General features: G+C 43.0%; 1 protein-coding gene across 2 annotated transcripts in view; it reads left to right on the forward strand.

The window, feature by feature from the left end:
• Positions 1–5,207, forward strand: part of Acsl (Acyl-CoA synthetase long-chain) — a 104,456-nt gene extending 99,249 nt beyond the window's left edge. For both annotated transcript variants that reach the window (XM_065223532.1, XM_065223531.1), the window contains one exon: positions 3,970–5,207. In XM_065223532.1, the coding sequence (XP_065079604.1) occupies positions 3,970–4,124 (155 nt within the window). In that variant the 3' untranslated portion in view covers positions 4,125–5,207. The remainder of the gene's footprint in view (positions 1–3,969) is intronic.
• The last annotated feature ends 12,964 nt before the right edge of the window (positions 5,208–18,171 follow it).

Here is an 18,171-nt window from a genome sequence, read left to right on the forward strand (position 1 = left end):
TGTTTCAACATTTGATTTAACATTTCAATTGGTTAGCCTTTGGCTCTTCATCTTTGTTCTAGTTAATTGGTTATTCCAATATGATGATTGCGTTTAGCGCTAATTTACAAGATACCCTTTGTGGGATTGTTTTGGTTTGAATTTAAAAAAATGATAACCTACCTAATTGAGCAACTAACTACTTAAACTAGGTTGCCAAATCACGAATGATCTGGTGGTTTGATCGCAGACAGGCGACTCTGAACCTTTCCAGCGTGCAAGTCTTTCGCTCCTCGAGTGTTTGAAGACCGGCCAGGTGGTGAATCTCAGTTCGCGGTGGACTGTTAAGGATCATGCTGAGGATCTTGTTTTGGATCCTCTGAAGCTTTAAGTGGTGGTACGTAGCACAACTCTCCCAGATTAGCATACCATACTCAATAGCCGGCAGAATGATCTGCTTGTTTTTGAGGGACAGGGTGGAGTTCCTGTTTATCAGAGGGTAGAGCGACCTGATCAAGATGTTACACTTGGTGGATGTCTTGTCCACATGGGATCGGAATAACAATTTGCTATCGAGGGTGAGACCAAGGTAGACTACTTCATTCGACCATTCAATAGGAGTGCTATCAGGATGGATCTTGACGTTAGCAGGCGGAACAAGCCGAGGTGAATACGAGTGTGGAAACAGAATGGTATGTGTTTTAGCTGCATTGGTATAAATCTTCCAGCTCTTAAAATAGTCGGACAAAACTGCAGCTGATGTTCCGTCTCGCAGCGATGGCCACTCCCCCTCCCCCGGAGCTGGTGCGGTCAAGCCTTACAAGCCGAAAGTCGGGAAGGAAGACGTTCAGCTCGGGCTTCAAGTGAGTCTCGGTGATGACGGCTATGTCGATGTGCCGTTCGTTGAGAAAGTCAACAAACTCAATGTTTTTGCTCTTCAAGGAGCAAGCATTCCAATTTACGATTTTGATGGCTTCACGGTCCATACTTAGGGACAAGGGACAGGGCAGCATGTAGCTGTTCAGATCGAGTCTTGCAGGTGCGCATGATGATGATGATGACCTCGGCCACGAGCGTCACAAGTTCCTCCGAGGTGAACGGAGAATCGTCGACAGGTTCACCTGAGACAGCACCAGCGTATGATAAACCAGGGGCGGTGGATGAACCTGGAATTGGCTGGGCAGCAGCAGCAGCGAGACGATGCTGAACTGACCGACTGTTGGGAACCATTTAGATACTCGCAGGATTGGCTTGTTGGTTGTTGAGCGGAAGCGGGGATAGGTTCGGAACATGTCGACGGGGCTGGAGAGCTGGGTACTGGACTTCCGTGAGTACAGGAGGCGAACGATGATTACGGAGGCGACCGACCTGGTTGTTGATTGTAGCCTTCCGACGGATATTAATGAACTCCACTCGCTTGGGACATCCGCGATTGGAGGCTTGATGGTTTCCACCGCAGTTGACACACGTTGGCTCTATGTCATCAACTTGCTCACAGGACGCAGTTGAGTGAGTTCCAGCACACTTGCCGCAGTTTGCCTTCATATGGCAGTTTTTGGTGCCATGGCCATAGGAGAGGCAGTTCGTACACTGCGTAACATCACGATGTTGGGGTTTGTAATGCTCCCAACTGATGATGACCTGAAACAGGTCCCGGATTTTGGATCTCAGAGCCGCAAGACTGGTGGATCTGGAGTTGTCGAAAAGTGCTCTTCAACAAAGTTGTAGCTGAGAAAATTTTCAACAAGCACAGCTATCTTCAGAGCGATATGGTGAATTATTAGATAGGTATGAACTAAATAATTGGTTTTCCCATAGTAATTTCCATATCAACTTCAAATGCGAAGTGCTTCAAGTGCCAAGTCAGTTTCTAACTAAATGAATTCAGATGTTGATAGACTAAGGAGGAACCAATTTGGAACTGGAACTATTGCACAGACTGACCACTTAACACTAAACAACGGATAATACACAACAACCAGTAGGCCAGTAGGGAAATTTCCCGAACTCTTCGACGAGTGACGCCGCTGACCGCATGACCGGGAAGCTCTGCAATTTTGGAGGTGTTCTTCGAAAGTTGGATTGGATTGTAGCAATACCGTAGGAACAGGATAAGAATTAAGGTGGCCAGTTTCGAATTTACGAGGGACTGTACCAACGGGAAGCAGCTTCAGGCAACTTCCAAAAAAGTCCTGTTGGAAATATCCATTGGAATGCTTGAATAGATTTTTTGGGCAGTTTCGAGGGAACTTCTGGATAGTCTCTGAGAGAACTTTAGGTATTTTCCGAAAGCTTCACGGAAGCTCTGAGAGAAATTAACAGAACATCTGGATGAACTTGAAAGACCTGGGAAGTTCTGAGAAATCTTTATGGTAAAGGCTAGATCATTTAGAAATGAGGCACTTCATTTTGGCGATTGCGGCGCTCCCAGTGGCTGGATATGCTTGCTTTTGACAACGTTTTGTTGTTTGTAAACAGTACCTTTTCACAGTGATTCCGAGATATATCATGCAGGAGGAGAAAAGAAAAATAATTGTGCACTGTTACCTCCAAAATTTATCAGCGTCAACTCGAGAGCTGGCAAAACTGCTGGATTATCCTAAAAGTACTGTGGCGCGAGTGATTAAAAAGTACATGGAAACTCTCACAACTGCTCGCAAAGTGCAAACCACAGCCGTAGTGGAACCGTTTATCGTCAACTGTGGTTGAAGGTCATTCGCAAAATCTAGGCTGATCCCAATTGCTCGGGTTATGATTTGACGAAAAAACTGAATGCTGACCGCTGTACTGTGCGAGGAATCCGTCTCGGAGAAGGCTACAAATCAGTGCCAACATTTCAAACGGGAGTAATTGCTTTTGTAAACAATGGCTTTAGACGTCGATTTCTCGCAAATGAAAACCCACCCCTCCAAATTACAAATGCTAGCTGATACAGAAAACATTCCTCTGCGTGCTGGTGTCATTCATTTTCATGAGTGAGCTTTCATTCGCGAGAAATCGACGACTAAAGCCATTGTTTACAAATGCAATTACGCCCCTTTGAAATGTTGGCACTGAAATGTTACCGAGCAAGTAAACAACCCAACCGAAGCCTCCAACAACAAACAGTGGCCAAAACCCGGGCCCGTAAGCTGTGAAAGCCTATTTCAACAAATCCCGGGGCGCAAATTCTACAAGGCTCCTGCTTGCGACAAGGTTTGATTTGATTTGGCAAGGGATCTGTTCCTGTGGCAAGAAACGTGTGGCGAGATAAGACCATGGATTCGGAAGTATACAAAAGGGAATGCCTCAACAAACGTCTTTTACCTTTCAATAAGTCCCATGATGGTCCAGTTACCTTTTGGCCAGATCTAGCCTGCTGCCATTACAGCAGGGAAGTGCTACAATTGCGTCCAGTTCATCCCAAAAGAGCTGAATCCACCAAATTGTCCCCAGCTCCGTCCAATAAAGAATTATTGAACGATAATGAAACGGAAACTGAGGATGAAGGGAGGAGTCACCAGCGCCATTGGTCGGATGAAGAATTGGTGGAATCAGCTGGCCAAGACCGTGACTGAAGAAGGTGTACGCCGGTTGATGATTTCATGAAAATGTTCTTACCTTTGTTTCATCCTTAGAAAGTTTTTCGATGTAAAGAAAAGTTAAAAAGATACACGCATTTTGAAAGTGCCGCTTTTCTGTGTAATCTAGCCTTTATGTTCCGAGGGAACTAAAAACAAGTACCGAGGGTGTTTCGGAAAATTTCCTAGAAATCTTTAGAGAAGTTCTAGAGGAACTTCAGAAAAGATCCTAGGAAACTTCTGACAAGTTCCAAGGGCGTTATAATAGCGATAGCAATGACCGTGGCTGTGCTCTTAAGTTCGATTGTCACTTCTTGGCAACCACTGCCAGCAGCATAACCTCCGCATATCATTCTGCTACATACTTTTAACGTTCATTCATGCATTCTAACCTCTTCCTCTCTTCTTCAAAATTTCCCCCTTCCCACAGGCAAACTGCATCGTTTCGAGATCCCCACGGTGGTGACGCTGTGCAAGGACATCTGGACCCCGGACATGGGCCTGGTAACGGCGGCATTCAAGCTCAAGCGCAAGGACATCCAGGAACGGTACAAGAGCGACATCAGCCGGATGTACGCGTCGTAGATTTATTCGCATCACCCCGCAGCAGCAAGTGTCCCAGTTAGAGAGAGTGTGGGTGTGCGTGTGCGTGCAATTGTGTGAAATTGATCTCGCAGAGTTCTATAGCTTCAAAAGCACCAGTACCACCAACACCACCACCACCACCAAGATCATCACCATCATCGTCGACGTCCACGAATGTTAGGACGGCGCAAGGAGGGTAGCTGCAGATTGTCATTTCATCCCCCGATCATCATCCCAGTGTGTGTAAAACATTGTAGACCATAATTAATTACGGTTCCGGTTCCGGTAAAAATCGATGTTGTGTACAGAGAGCGAAAGAAAGAAAGAGCAGTGGAAGATGTTTGGCAATGTTTGTCAAATTTGTTGTCCCATTATTACCTAATTGTTAGGTCAAAATTGGATTCGAATAGTTTGCTTTGTTTTTCCTTTTGTTATTTTCCAATCGTTTTCATCCAATTCTACTTCATACTACAAGCACGAATAAAACAAACATGTGAATAACTTTTCTCCTAGTACAGACATTTCTTTTGCCTTGTATCTTATCCCAACTATACCATCTGTATCTACTATCCTGTATTCGAATGAAATGAATGTGTGTGTGAGCGCTAAACATGTAAAGATTGAGTAGCAACAACAAAAAAAGCAGTTAGATAAGAAAAAGGCTAGATATTGTTAAAATTGGTAATAAGCACCTTCTTAAACTGGTAGGGATTAGGCATTAGAGCAAAATAAATTGAAGCGGATTGATGAAACTGATTCCAAGCGATGCGCGAGAGTGTGCGAGTGTCAGTCCCTTCCCCCCCCCCCCCCCCCACCAAACTATTATTCAATCTACCAACTTTGTACATAGAACGAGTGCAACTAGAAAGACTTGTAAAGCACATCTAAGGTGAGAGGAGCGATCGAAAAATGATACTAGATTTTCTTTTTTTTGGAAACCGAAACGAAGCGGATACAAAACAAGACGCAAGGAGTCTGATTAGTTTAGTTGTAGTTAATTCTGCTTGGTGGGTTGGGAAATGAACAATTTACGGAAAACGGAGGAAAAAAAAATCACTTTTGTAAATAGTTTTTCACTTGAATCCCTATAATCGAATTTTGATTTCTCGAAAAGAAAAAAAAAACACCCCCACCATCATCAACGAATGGCGCTATAATTATCGAGCGGCAAACAGCATATCTTGGACTCACACAATGCTTTAAGTTTTTTTTTAGCGGACGCTGCTGCTCAGCGTTTGTCCTTCAATTTCGATCCGAAATGGTAGCATGGACGTCCAGTCACACGAAGAAATGCAATGTTATTTTTTTTTATAAATTATTAAAACCGCAAAGCAATGTATTCTACCATTGATTATTAGAAACTATTTATTTCCATTTTGTTTTTTTCCTATTACATACCTTATACGTTGTGGTTTCGCTGGCAGTCTCTAGAACAAACATCCTCCTCCCTATTCTGCGAATCACGTGACTCTCTCTCACCGGTGAGGTGACAATAGTCACCTCGTGTGAGGTGACTCTCCATGTAAATCAAATGGAGAGTCACCTCACACGAGGTGACTATTGTCACCTCACCGGTGAGAGAGAGTCACGTGACTCGCAGAATAAGGGGGCCTATTTGAGTGGGCTGACCAAAGTAAAAAGTGGAACGAAAGGCGAAACTTAAAAAAAAAACACTGAAAAACAATAAAAAAAGTTAGTTATTTAAATAAATATGGTATGGCAGGCAGAGCGGAACTAAGAGAGGAAAAGTTAGCAAGTAATTTAATTAATTGAAAAAGGAAATCCTGAAATCCAATAAGGTGGAGAATAAAGAACGAGAAAAATGTGATATTTTGAGTTGATTTCAGTACAAAGAGAGTTGAGAAAGTTGTCCACGAGGGCTAATGAGTCTTATTCTGAGGTGAGCTGACAATTCTCTCACTCAATTCCGGACCTCTGCTCTGTGATTGTTTGCATGTTTCTGATAGAGTTTTGGTAGCGACTGCAGATTAATTTTTAATTGTTTTGCGTTCGTTAGACTCTAATCGGTGTATCAATAGTGAAAACAGTTTTATAAAAACCCGTGCATCGACCCATCTTAATACGGATCTCCATCCCGGGCTGCACGCCGTCTCAAGGAAATCATTCCAGATGGAGCTAGCAACGGCTGCACCCGTTGATCATGACATGACATTATGTTCAATTTCCACCGGAAATACGAGACTATGCTGGTGCGATCCCGTCTATTCCGGTAAACAGAACCAGTGAAACTGTCAGAAAACTGGTTCCAAAAACAGAAAGTCGCGTTGACGAAGAGGCCTCTCAGGGGACATACATATTTAACTGTGACAGCAGTGTTGGACAGTCAAGCAGCTTTCCAACGAACATAGCTTGAGCGACCGTCCGTCTCACCTCTAATGGTTCGATTCCCAGCAGAAGCTCCTCGCACGGTGGCAAGTTCGTTGGGTCACGCTAGTTGAGGAAACGAAGAGCATATCTCACAAACTTGCGTTAAACGGATTCAATTCTAGTGATCCAGCTAGCATGGAAAGGGCACCAAACAACTAAACTTCACTCAAATAAGGATAGCACAAGCGAGCAGAAAAGTGACCTGAGGCATAGCGGGTCACGGAACTGGTCGGCAATTTTGAAAATAAAGCCCAATTGTCGATTAGCTCTGGAGATGATGTCATTGTAGTGGACTCTGAAAGTGAGCGTGCAGTCCAAGGTAACGCCGAGATTTTGACGTAGAACTACGTCTTTGTCGACTATACTGGGGTGCAAATCAAAAAATATGTGTGTTGAAATAGTGTTAGGTTTTGAACGCTTGTAACTTTGTCATTTATTGATGAAAATAAAATCCAAATACGCCAATCGATAGGATATTACATAACGAATCTGTTGAAATAAATAATATAATTAGGGTTAACTACCCCATTTCCGGCCTATTAAGCACAACCTGCACTTAGTCTTTATTAATCTAGCGCAGCTTAGCACCAAACGGAATGTTGTTATTACTGATGGCTTCCAAATTTATTTACCTTTCCGTATGTACCGTAAGATTTGATAAAGAGAAACCAATCGTTGAGATATTGTCAAATGTCTATCACTGCTTCTTGACGCCAAACTCGGCCTACGGGTTCTAAACTCGGCCTAGCGCATTGAAACGCCAATGAATTCACTTCGGCCTATCGGATGAAGATACAAATTGATTCGGTCGGAGCCAGAGCTGCCAGGTGGTTTTATAAAAAATCTGTATCCACTCTATTAAAAAATCTGTATTTTCTGTATTGACGATTTTTTTCTTAATTAATCATGTTTTGTTGTTTTACAAATACAGTGCATACAAAATAACCATAAAAAGTGCTTAACCACCTATTCGGGCTATCGTACTAACCATACGGGATATAATTGCGCCATTTGTGATATCGTCTGTACTTATTTATAAGAGTGATATGAAGCCGTTTGAAAATGTATGGAGATTTTAGTTTCTATTCATTATCTTCCTGATAAGCAGTTTTAAATGCAAAAAAGTGCACGAGTTCATTACTATTTGATATTTTTAATACAGATGAATACAATTAATTACATCATTTGTGTGGTAGTTACACCGAAAAGTCGAGAGATGTCGCCCTGCCATTGCTGGTAAAATCATTTTTGCAGTATGGAGAATATCAGAAAATCCGCAATTTCTTACGAAATACATTTTCAATGCAAGTAAAATGTTTACGAGTACTTGTATTTGTACCATTTTAATGTGCTCGGGCACTTTTCTTGTATTTAACATACATGCTTATATTGGAAATATTCAATTAATACTGTAAATCCCCATACAATCTCAAATCGTTTACTACCAGCTTCATATGCATCCGAAACCGGTTGGTCCTCTGGTTGTGAATGCTGACAAAAACACCATAACATTCATTTTATAAAAATCTGTATAAATCTGTATTGTAATTTAAAAATCTGTGATAAATCTGTATTCTGTATCGGGTCTGTATTAAGATTAAAAAATCTGTATAATACAGATAAATCTGTATAAATGGCAGCGCTGGTCGGAGCGCTTCTTTTGTTTTTTGGAATAATGGGTGCAAACCTTCATATCACGCGTTCTCATCGACTTCGTTTGGTAGCTTATTAACTAAAGCATCGTACCAAATGCATAATTTATATGTTAACTCTGAAATCATGCATTTATTTGAAGTTTTCTGCTCGATAGGCTAAAAATGGGCGATTAGGCCGAAGTAGTTCTCTACACTCTAAAAAATCCTCACGTCCGATTTACGTGAAATATCACGTAACTGATCTATATTTAGAAAATTTCAAATGTTACGTGAAGTTAGTAACTTCGATCTGCATTACACGTCATTTCCGCTAAAAATGTTGGTGAAATCGACCGTATATTCACGTAAATAAGTTTACTGTATTTGTGTTTGTGTGTTTGGGGATTCGATATTTCCGTGAAACGAGATTTACGTGATTTTCAGGTACGCAAAAAAGTCAATATGGCGTCACCAAACGTGGTGGAAGAACACCTAAAAAATTCAAAATTTCGCAGCAGCTTGCTACAAATATTGGACGGTAATTTAATTCATTTACATTAATTTATTTATGATTATATGTAGCCTTTTTCTAGTTTTATAATTTCAGACGGTGGCATCAGTATTTTGAGTCTGCAGGGTGTCCATCCAACCTGGAAAACCGGGAAAAAAACCGGGAATTCAGACTTACCCCGGAAAAAACCGGGAAAAATGCGAGAAAACCCAAATTGAACCGGGAAAGATCATATATACTCATCTCAAGTAACAATTTTCATTTTAGGCCATAATTTGGTCTTGAAGAATCTTTTAAACATTTAAACTTGTAATGTTACTTGAAATCAATCAACTTTGTATCACATACATAATTATATTCTCTTGCTAACAACTTTCATATTATTCGTTTATCTCACTCGTAATCTGTTCGCGCCCGGATCAAGCGGTGATTTTGTCGTTGTTCCTACTAAGATAGCTAAGTTTAAAGAATTTCATGTGGTTTCATTGGAATGCATATGGTGTCATTGCTTGAATTCTTTTAGAGCATTTCCAGCCCAAAACACAAACCGGTTGGACATAAGTGTCTCCGATTTGAATGAAACATTTCTCACGTGTTCGCTGCTACTAATGGTTGCATTTTTCATTTAAATATGATTTTTTCCTCCAGAGTAACTGTACGCAACGGTACCAGACCCCTCGTCAACAGCAAACGCTGACGATACCCTGTAGAACTAACGGTTAAATGATAACGTCACCGGACAACGTCAAGTGAGAAGTCGTCAGCTTGAGTTGTCAGTTATCACTTTCTTTATCATTGTTAAGTTACTACCAAGATCAACACAGAACATACAACACCTTAAAAATTAGTAATTGTTAAAAGTTGGACTATACATTTGTTAATTATAAATATAATTGTAAGTACACTTTGCTTTAAAATAAACACATACTAATTGAAACATATCATTTACAAGAACTCAACGAATAAGCATAAACTATTGTTACGACAGACGAATAATTGTTTACGAAGTGGATTAAAATTGTAAGTAACCTAAAATGTGCTAAAAACATGCGTTGAAACTAAAAAATAATAAATTTACAGCTAAAAGCTAACTCTAAACAAACAAACATACGAGTTTGCCTTTAAGAGGTCCGAACGACTTCATCGTCTCCGTAACAAACTTTTAGAATTTTATTTCTAAAGTTAAATTTGTGTATCGAAAGGTTTCGAAGAACATAACCATGCAAGTACCAGGACCCGTGCCAGTAAGTAATGCTGACTCATCCCAGCCTCACTGCATTATATGTAACCAGCCGGATGATGCGGATCGGAAAATGGTCCAGTGTGACGGATGCGAACGCTGGTACCATTTCATGTGTGCCGGTGTCAACGACAGTATTGAAGATGAGAACCGAAGCTTTATGTGCACGGCATGCGCTCTCCCTAACTCGGCCGGAACCGTAGTGTCGACGTCCGCCAGCGCTCGAGAAGCGAGGTTGCAACTTGAAATGCAATGCTTGGCAGAGGAGAAACGGCTACAACAAAAAATGCAGGAAGAACGGGAAAAGCAGGACCAAGAAATGCAAGAGATGGCGTTACGATTGGAACGAGAACGGAGGGAAAAAGCGATTGTGGCTATGTTCGCTTTGGAAAAGGAGTACATCAAGAGGAAGTACAATCTCCTCCACGCTCAGCTAGATGATGATGGAGATGCGATAAGTGTTCGCAGCCGCAGAGATTGCCACGCGCAAGGTACGCGCAAGGTAGAGGATTGGATTAATCGGTTCCCGGCAGTGACCCTGAGCGCCAATACTGGGTGTATTCCCACTGGGCTCACGTTACCAACGGAAACTACAGTAAGCTCAGTCCAGATTACCTCGACGGTGGCTACCGCAGTGGCTGGAGCAAGTGTAGCGCAATCAACAATAGTATCCGCAATAAGGGTCAGTGAGATTCCTTCGTTCGTGACGGGCAGTTCTTCAATAGCACCGTTGACATCTTCCGTGTCGACAACACCACCCATACCAACAGTACAACAACCGATGGTCCAGCCGCCATTGTCCGTTCAGCAACCGGTGCCAGCTCCACCAATATCAACAACAGTGATACAGTGGTACCAAGGCAGACCAATAACAACCCCGTTGGTGAGTGCGTCGCAGAACGTGAATCTGCCGTCCACGACGAATGTCAGTAATATGTTCGTGATTTCACCAACAACGACGGCATCTGTTTCGTACCCGTTGCCTTCACTGCCACCGATGGCCTCTTATCCATTGTATACGCAGTATCCTGCTACGCTATCGTCTACCTCGTACCAACCACTACAATCGCAGGTATCGTCATCGTCAGCTTGGCCAATACCATCACATATGCCCATGGTATCATCATCTTCAGTACCGGTGTATGCGCAGTCAGGTGCAGCTCAGTCCGTTTGGCAGCAGCCTTCGTATTTTATACCACCACCATCTTACCATTCAACGCCAAGAAGCATACCGCTTGAGGAGCATCTAGGAGCAAGACGTGTGGTTAATATGACGCAGCCGATCATCTCGGGTATGCAACCATCAGCCTCGATGATTTACCAGGGTATGTACAACGGCCAAAACGTGGCGGTCAATCCTGTAGTGGGTCAGTATACTCCCCCAACGACGGCGGTGAGTAATCGATGTTACGTGCATGACCTGCGAGAAGCAAATCAAAATTTTGTTCAAAATCCTTGGGTCTCCGTTAACCATTATATACCGCCATCGTCTGTGACACAGCAAGCCAATTATTCAAATCCTTTGCCTGTGTCATATTCGGATGGGAATTGGGGACAGAATAGAAATTCTGGGTACATGGGTCACGAATTTAATCAGCCTGCCATGTCTTATTCGCAACAAGTTCCAACGGGTACTCGTATGGCGGTGAACAATTCCAGAGTAACTAACCTCCCTAACACGGATCATCCACCTCCTCAAGATACATTCAGAGGACCAGACGCCCACCAATTAGCTGCACGTCATGTGGTTCCGAAGGATCTTCCATCGTTTGAGGGAAGCCCTGTGGAGTGGCCATTATTCTGGAGTAATTTCGAAACCTCGACGCAAATGTGTGGATACACGGATGCCGAAAATCTTTTGAGACTGCAGCGCTGTCTGAAAGGCGATGCAAGAAAAGCGGTTAGCAGTTTTTTGTTACATCCATCGAACGTTGGCGAGATTGTATCAACCCTTCGTATGTTGTATGGCCGACCAGATGCTATCATTGGTATGCTGCTCAATGAAGTTCGCAGCACTCCTACACCGAAACCGGAAAAGCTAGAGACTCTAGTAAATTTCGGATTGGTAGTTCGCAACCTTTGTGCTCATTTGGTGTCAGCTGGACAAGAGATGCATTTGGCTAATCCTATACTTCTCCAAGAGCTTGTGGAGAAGTTGCCAGCCAATATCAAATTGGGATGGGCAATGCACAAGCAATCTGTATTGGTAGAGGATTTACGCGCCTTTGCTGACTACATGAACACCATCATCAACGCCGCTAGCAGTGTGAGCAGTGGATTTTCGGAATGCACGAAACCAGATCGACAGAAAGGAAAGGCGTTTGTGAATTCGGTTCGCTCCGAGACCAACCCAGAAAGCTCTGAGAAAAACAACAACAACGATGACAAACTGGGTGAATCTCAAGCACCAACGTTTTCTAACGTACGGCCGTGTGCAGTATGTCAAACCCCTGGACATAAGCCTAAGGAATGTCCCACCTTCAAGGCGAAGAAACTCGATGATCGTTGGAAGGCAGTTCAGGAAGCACATTTATGCAAACGGTGCTTATATCCGCACGGTAAATGGCCGTGCAAGGCTCCAGTATGCGGAACTGACGGTTGCCAAGAACATCATCACAGGTTCCTACATCCGGGAAATCCACTAGATGGAGAAAATTTCAGAAGGTCAGCTACAACAACAAGCAAAGGCGTAGTGACGGTTCATCAACATCAACATCAGAGGATACTGTTCCGCATCATTCCGGTTTCACTTCACGCTAACGGAAAAACAGTTAACACGTTCGCCTTTCTCGATGGGGGATCAGATTCAACGTTGCTGGAGAATTCTATAGCTAAGGAGCTTGGTGTCACGGGACCGGTGTTTCCGCTGTGCATGCAGTGGACCAACGGTGTAAAGCGTACCGAGGAAGATTCCCGACGAGTGCAAGTGGAGATTTCCGGAAGCAACTCTAACAAGCGCTTCTCATTGACTGGGGTACACACAGTATCCAGCTTGGACTTACCTCATCAAACCGTTGACTTCAATGAACTGCAGGCCAAATTTCCTCATTTGAAAGAGCTTCCTATTACAAGTTACGATGATGCTGTACCAGGGTTACTGATCGGTCTGGATAACACCAAACTGAAGACGCCTCTCAAACTTAGGGAAGGTAAAGCGGATGCACCGGTCGCGGCGAAGACTCGTCTAGGCTGGACGCTGTATGGGAGATCAGGAGATGGGAATGTTACTTTATCCCACCGAGTTATGCACGTCTGCAATCGTCCAACGAATGACGAGCTTCACGAGATGGTGAAAAGCTTCTTCACCTTTGAAGGTGCAGGCGTTGGTGCAAACCAAATTGTCGAGTCAACCAGTGAAAAACGAGCTCGTGAGTTGATGGAAGCCACTACAGTGCGTACAAATTCAGGAAAGTTCCAAACAGGCCTGTTGTGGAAGCAGAACAAGGTGAAATTTCCTGACAGCAGGCCTATGGCGGAAAGAAGGTTGCAGTGCCTGGAAAAGCGGTTATCGAAGGATCCAAATCTGTACGAGAAGGTGCGGGACCAGATGGCTGATTACATAGCCAAAGGCTACGCTCATAGAGCCACAGAACAGGAGCTAAAGAAGACCGATCCAAGCCAGGTTTGGTATCTGCCACTGGGAGTAGTGACGAATCCCAAAAAGCCAGAGAAGGTTCGTGTAGTGTGGGACGCCGCAGCAACGGTGAACGGTGTTTCCCTGAATTCCGTTCTTCTTAAAGGTCCGGATCTGCTTCAGTCGCTTCCAACCGTTTTGTGCCGATTTCGACAAAAGGAGGTAGCCATCAACGCTGACATAAAGGAGATGTTCCACCAGGTGTTCATTAGGCCCGAAGATCGCCAAGCACTGCGGTTTCTCTGGCGAAACCACCCCTTGGAACCGGTGCAAGTCTTCGTGATGGATGTGGCTATATTTGGCTCAACCTGTTCACCATGTTCTGCCCAGTTCGTGAAGAATTTAAACGCTAGTGAGCAGTCGTCGGAGTTTCCCAGGGCTGCAGCCGCAGTAGTGGAAAACCATTATGTCGACGACTATTTGGATAGCGTTGACACAATAGAAGAAGCAGTACAACTGGCAAAGGAGGTAAAAACTGTACATGAACGCGGAGGATTCGAACTTCGACATTGGCTGTCTAGTTCTGCAGAAGTACTCAAGAAGATTGGTGAAGAACCAACCGAATCGACGAAGAACTTTGTGGTGGGGAAAGGTAGCGGCTCAGAACGAGTTTTGGGCATGATCTGGTTACCCCAAGAAGACTTATTTTCCTTTGGGATACACTTTCGAAGCGACCTCGAGAAGTTGTTGAATGGAATATCCTATCCTACCAAAAGGGAACTTCTCAGCCTAGTCATGAGCGTATTCGACCCACTTGGGCTGGTGGCAAACTTCGTGATCCACGGAAAAGTGTTGGTGCAAGATGTGTGGAGATCGGGTATAGGATGGGATGAACAAATTCCAGGGGAAATCTTCCCATTGTGGCAACGGTGGGTTCTAGCACTCCAAGATCTGAGACATGTGCGAATAGAACGCTGCTATTTCCCGGGATATGGTCCAAAAGCCTTCGAGACTCTGGAACTACACGTTTTTGTGGATGCAAGTCTATCTGCCTATGCGGCAGCTGCCTACTTCCGGATCGTAGATCGTGGAACTATCCGCTGCTGTCTGGTAGCGTCCAAAACCAAGGTCGCACCACTCAAACAACTCTCTGTACCGAGACTAGAGCTGCAAGCTGCTGTCATCGGTGCAAGGCTGATGAAAACCATCATTGCCAGTCACACCATTCCAATCAACAGGAAGATATTCTGGAGCGATTCGAACACTGTCCTGGCTTGGCTTCGATCTGATCAACGGAAGTTTCATCAATTTGTAGCCTTCAGGGTCGGTGACATTCTGGAAATTACTGACGTATCCGAATGGAGAAAGGTGCCTACGAGGTGGAACGTGTCGGACGAAGCCACGAAGTGGGGAAACGGCCCGAATGCTACCGTAAATAGTAGGTGGCTCAGAGGCCCGGAATTCCTTTACAAGGATGAGCTAGAGTGGCCAGAACAGGAAATGGAATGTACAACTTCTGAGGAGATACGGGCAGTCAACATCCATCTCACAGCAGTAGCAGGTGAAACAATTGGGTTTGACCGATTCTCGAAATGGGAAAGATTGCTTAGGACTGTAGGGTACGTGCGGCGATTCCGAGACATCTGCTTGAGGAAGAAGAACAAGCTGCCACTTCCGAATCCTGAGATTCTGAGCAGCGAAGAGCTCCGGGAAGCTGAACATACGGTGTTGAGAATGATTCAACGTGAAGTATTCGCTGATGAGTATGCTTCTTTGGAATCCAACAATAAAGTCCCACTAATCCAACGTAAGGCAGTGGCGAAGAGTAGCAGGATCTACAAGTTGTGTCCATTCATCGGAGCTGATGGCGTAATCCGAAAGGATGGGAGGATCGGTGCTGCTTCCTGGCTGACCTTTGAAGCAAAGTATCCTGCGATTTTACCCAAAACCCATTACGTGACGGCATTGATCATCGACAGCTTTCATCGAAAATTCGGGCATGCAAATAAAGAGACGATCGTAAACGAGATCAGGCAACAGTTCCATGTGTCCGAGCTCAGAGCTGCGGTAGGAAAGGTGGTAAAGGAGTGTTGCAGGTGCAAAATGCGCAAGACGATTCCACAGCCTCCCCGTATGAGCCAACTTCCGGAAGCGCGTCTAACTCCATACGTCAGGCCGTTCACCTTTACTGGTTTGGACTATTTTGGACCAATTACTGTCAGATTTGGGCGTGGTACCGTGAAACGCTGGGTGGCATTATTCACCTGCCTCACAACGCGGGCAGTTCATTTGGAGGTTGCGTTCACTTTGTCTACGGAATCATGCAAGTTAGCCGTGCGAAGATTCATCGCTCGGCGTGGTGCACCTCTGGAGATCTATTCGGATCAGGGAACAAATTTCCTAGGAGCTCGGAAGGAACTGCAACAAGAAATCAAGAAAGTTAATCATGAACTGGCCTCAACGTTCACGAATGCAGCAACGCAGTGGAAGCTGAATCCTCCGTATGCTCCGCATATGGGCGGCATCTGGGAAAGATTGGTGCGTTCCGTGAAGGCTGGTCTGGCCGCCATGGAGATGCCAAGGAATCCGGACGAAGAAACCTTCATCACGGCGTTGGCGGAAGCAGAGTCGATGGTGAACACTCGTCCTCTTACCTACCTTCCGCTGGATTCGAAGGAAAGTGAAGCACTTACCCCGAACCACTTCTTACTTCTAAGCTCCAACGGAGTATGTCAACCAACCGTCGCTCCGTTGGATATTACATCGGCTATACGTTCTTATTGGAACCACGTTCAAGTCATGCTTGACCGCTTTTGGAATCGGTGGATAAAAGAATATATTCCAGTCATCTCACGACAGTCGAAGTGGTTCCAGGAAGTGAAACCGATCCAAGTCGGAGACTTGGTCGTAGTCGTGAACGAGGCAAGGAGGAATAGCTGGGAGCGAGGAGTCGTTGAGAAGGTGTATCCGGGGAAGGATGGACGCATACGAAGCGCAAATGTGAGGACTGCGACGGGTATACTTCAGCGGCCGTTGACCAAGCTGGCGGTACTGGACGTGCTTGAGCAAGTTGATATGGCTGAAGGAACTTCAAGCAATACGGGGTGGAGTGTGTGCGCAACGGTACCAGACCCCTCGTCAACAGCAAACGCTGACGATACCCTGTAGAACTAACGGTTAAATGATAACGTCACCGGACAACGTCAAGTGAGAAGTCGTCAGCTTGAGTTGTCAGTTATCACTTTCTTTATCATTGTTAAGTTACTACCAAGATCAACACAGAACATACAACACCTTAAAAATTAGTAATTGTTAAAAGTTGGACTATACATTTGTTAATTATAAATATAATTGTAAGTACACTTTGCTTTAAAATAAACACATACTAATTGAAACATATCATTTACAAGAACTCAACGAATAAGCATAAACTATTGTTACGACAGACGAATAATTGTTTACGAAGTGGATTAAAATTGTAAGTAACCTAAAATGTGCTAAAAACATGCGTTGAAACTAAAAAATAATAAATTTACAGCTAAAAGCTAACTCTAAACAAACAAACATACGAGTTTGCCTTTAAGAGGTCCGAACGACTTCATCGTCTCCGTAACAGTAACTTTTGAAAAGGCGTATGAAAAAATAGATTTTTTTTTTCAAAAAATCATAACTAGAAAACTATTTATCTGATCAAAATGGCATATGAGAAGAAGTTTTAGGTAGTTAAATTATCTTTGCGGAAAAAATACACTGAAAGAAAAAATTAGTAAATTAGTATTTAAAAAACGTAAAACGATGATTATCTCAAAACACCCCCCCTTCGATCTTTATAAATTTTTTTTCAAGAAAACTGAAAAAATGCCCTAATATTTGGTGAAGAGTGTATGCTGGTAATTTTTTTTAAAAAAATCTATAATTTTTGAAATTTTTGTTGGTTTTTACAAAAAGGCTGACACGGAATTTGATCCAATTTTTAAGAAAGTGAAACCAATTCCTGGAACTCGAAAATATCATTGCTATATTCCAGTTTCAAACAACCAAATTGCAGTAAAAATATTCTCTAATTCAAACGATACACCCAAATTATTCAATGTACTCAAATAATATGAGTTGTAAAATAAAATAATAAATATATACTGTTTCTTATCTCAACAAATCTTTCACTTGACCACATCAACGTGCTTCTCTTCCGCTGCCTCTAGATAGAAACGGGTAAGTCTGACAGCTACCATATCTGAGAATGAATTGTTTGTTTTTTAATATACAATCATGAAAAAAAATCTCGTTGCTGGACATCTCGACAAACATTTGAAAATGGCCTAAAATGTTGAAAATTGTTATAATTATATTTTTTTAATTCGCATTAACTTGAGAACGGCTGGACTTAGGAAAAAAGTTTCAATATGCAAAGTTATCGAAAATTATGCGTAGAATCCAAAAAAATATTATTTTACTAAAAAATATGCATTTTCATCAACTTGTAAAAATCAACAAAAATTTAAAAAATTATTGATTTCTTTTTAAGAAAGTTACCAGCATACACTTTTCACCAAATTTAAGGGTATTCTATCAATTTTCTTGAAAAAAAAAATTTATAAAGATCGAAGGGGGTATTTTGAGATAATCATCGTTTTACGTTTTTTAAATACTAATTTACGAAGTTTTTTCTTTCAATGTATTTTTTCCGCAAAGATAATTTA

This window comes from Ochlerotatus camptorhynchus, unplaced genomic scaffold, assembly GCF_037179485.1.
Source record: "Ochlerotatus camptorhynchus isolate MF236.1 unplaced genomic scaffold, CSIRO-AGI_Acam_v1.1 ptg000193l, whole genome shotgun sequence".
Lineage (NCBI taxonomy): Eukaryota > Metazoa > Arthropoda > Insecta > Diptera > Culicidae > Ochlerotatus > Ochlerotatus camptorhynchus.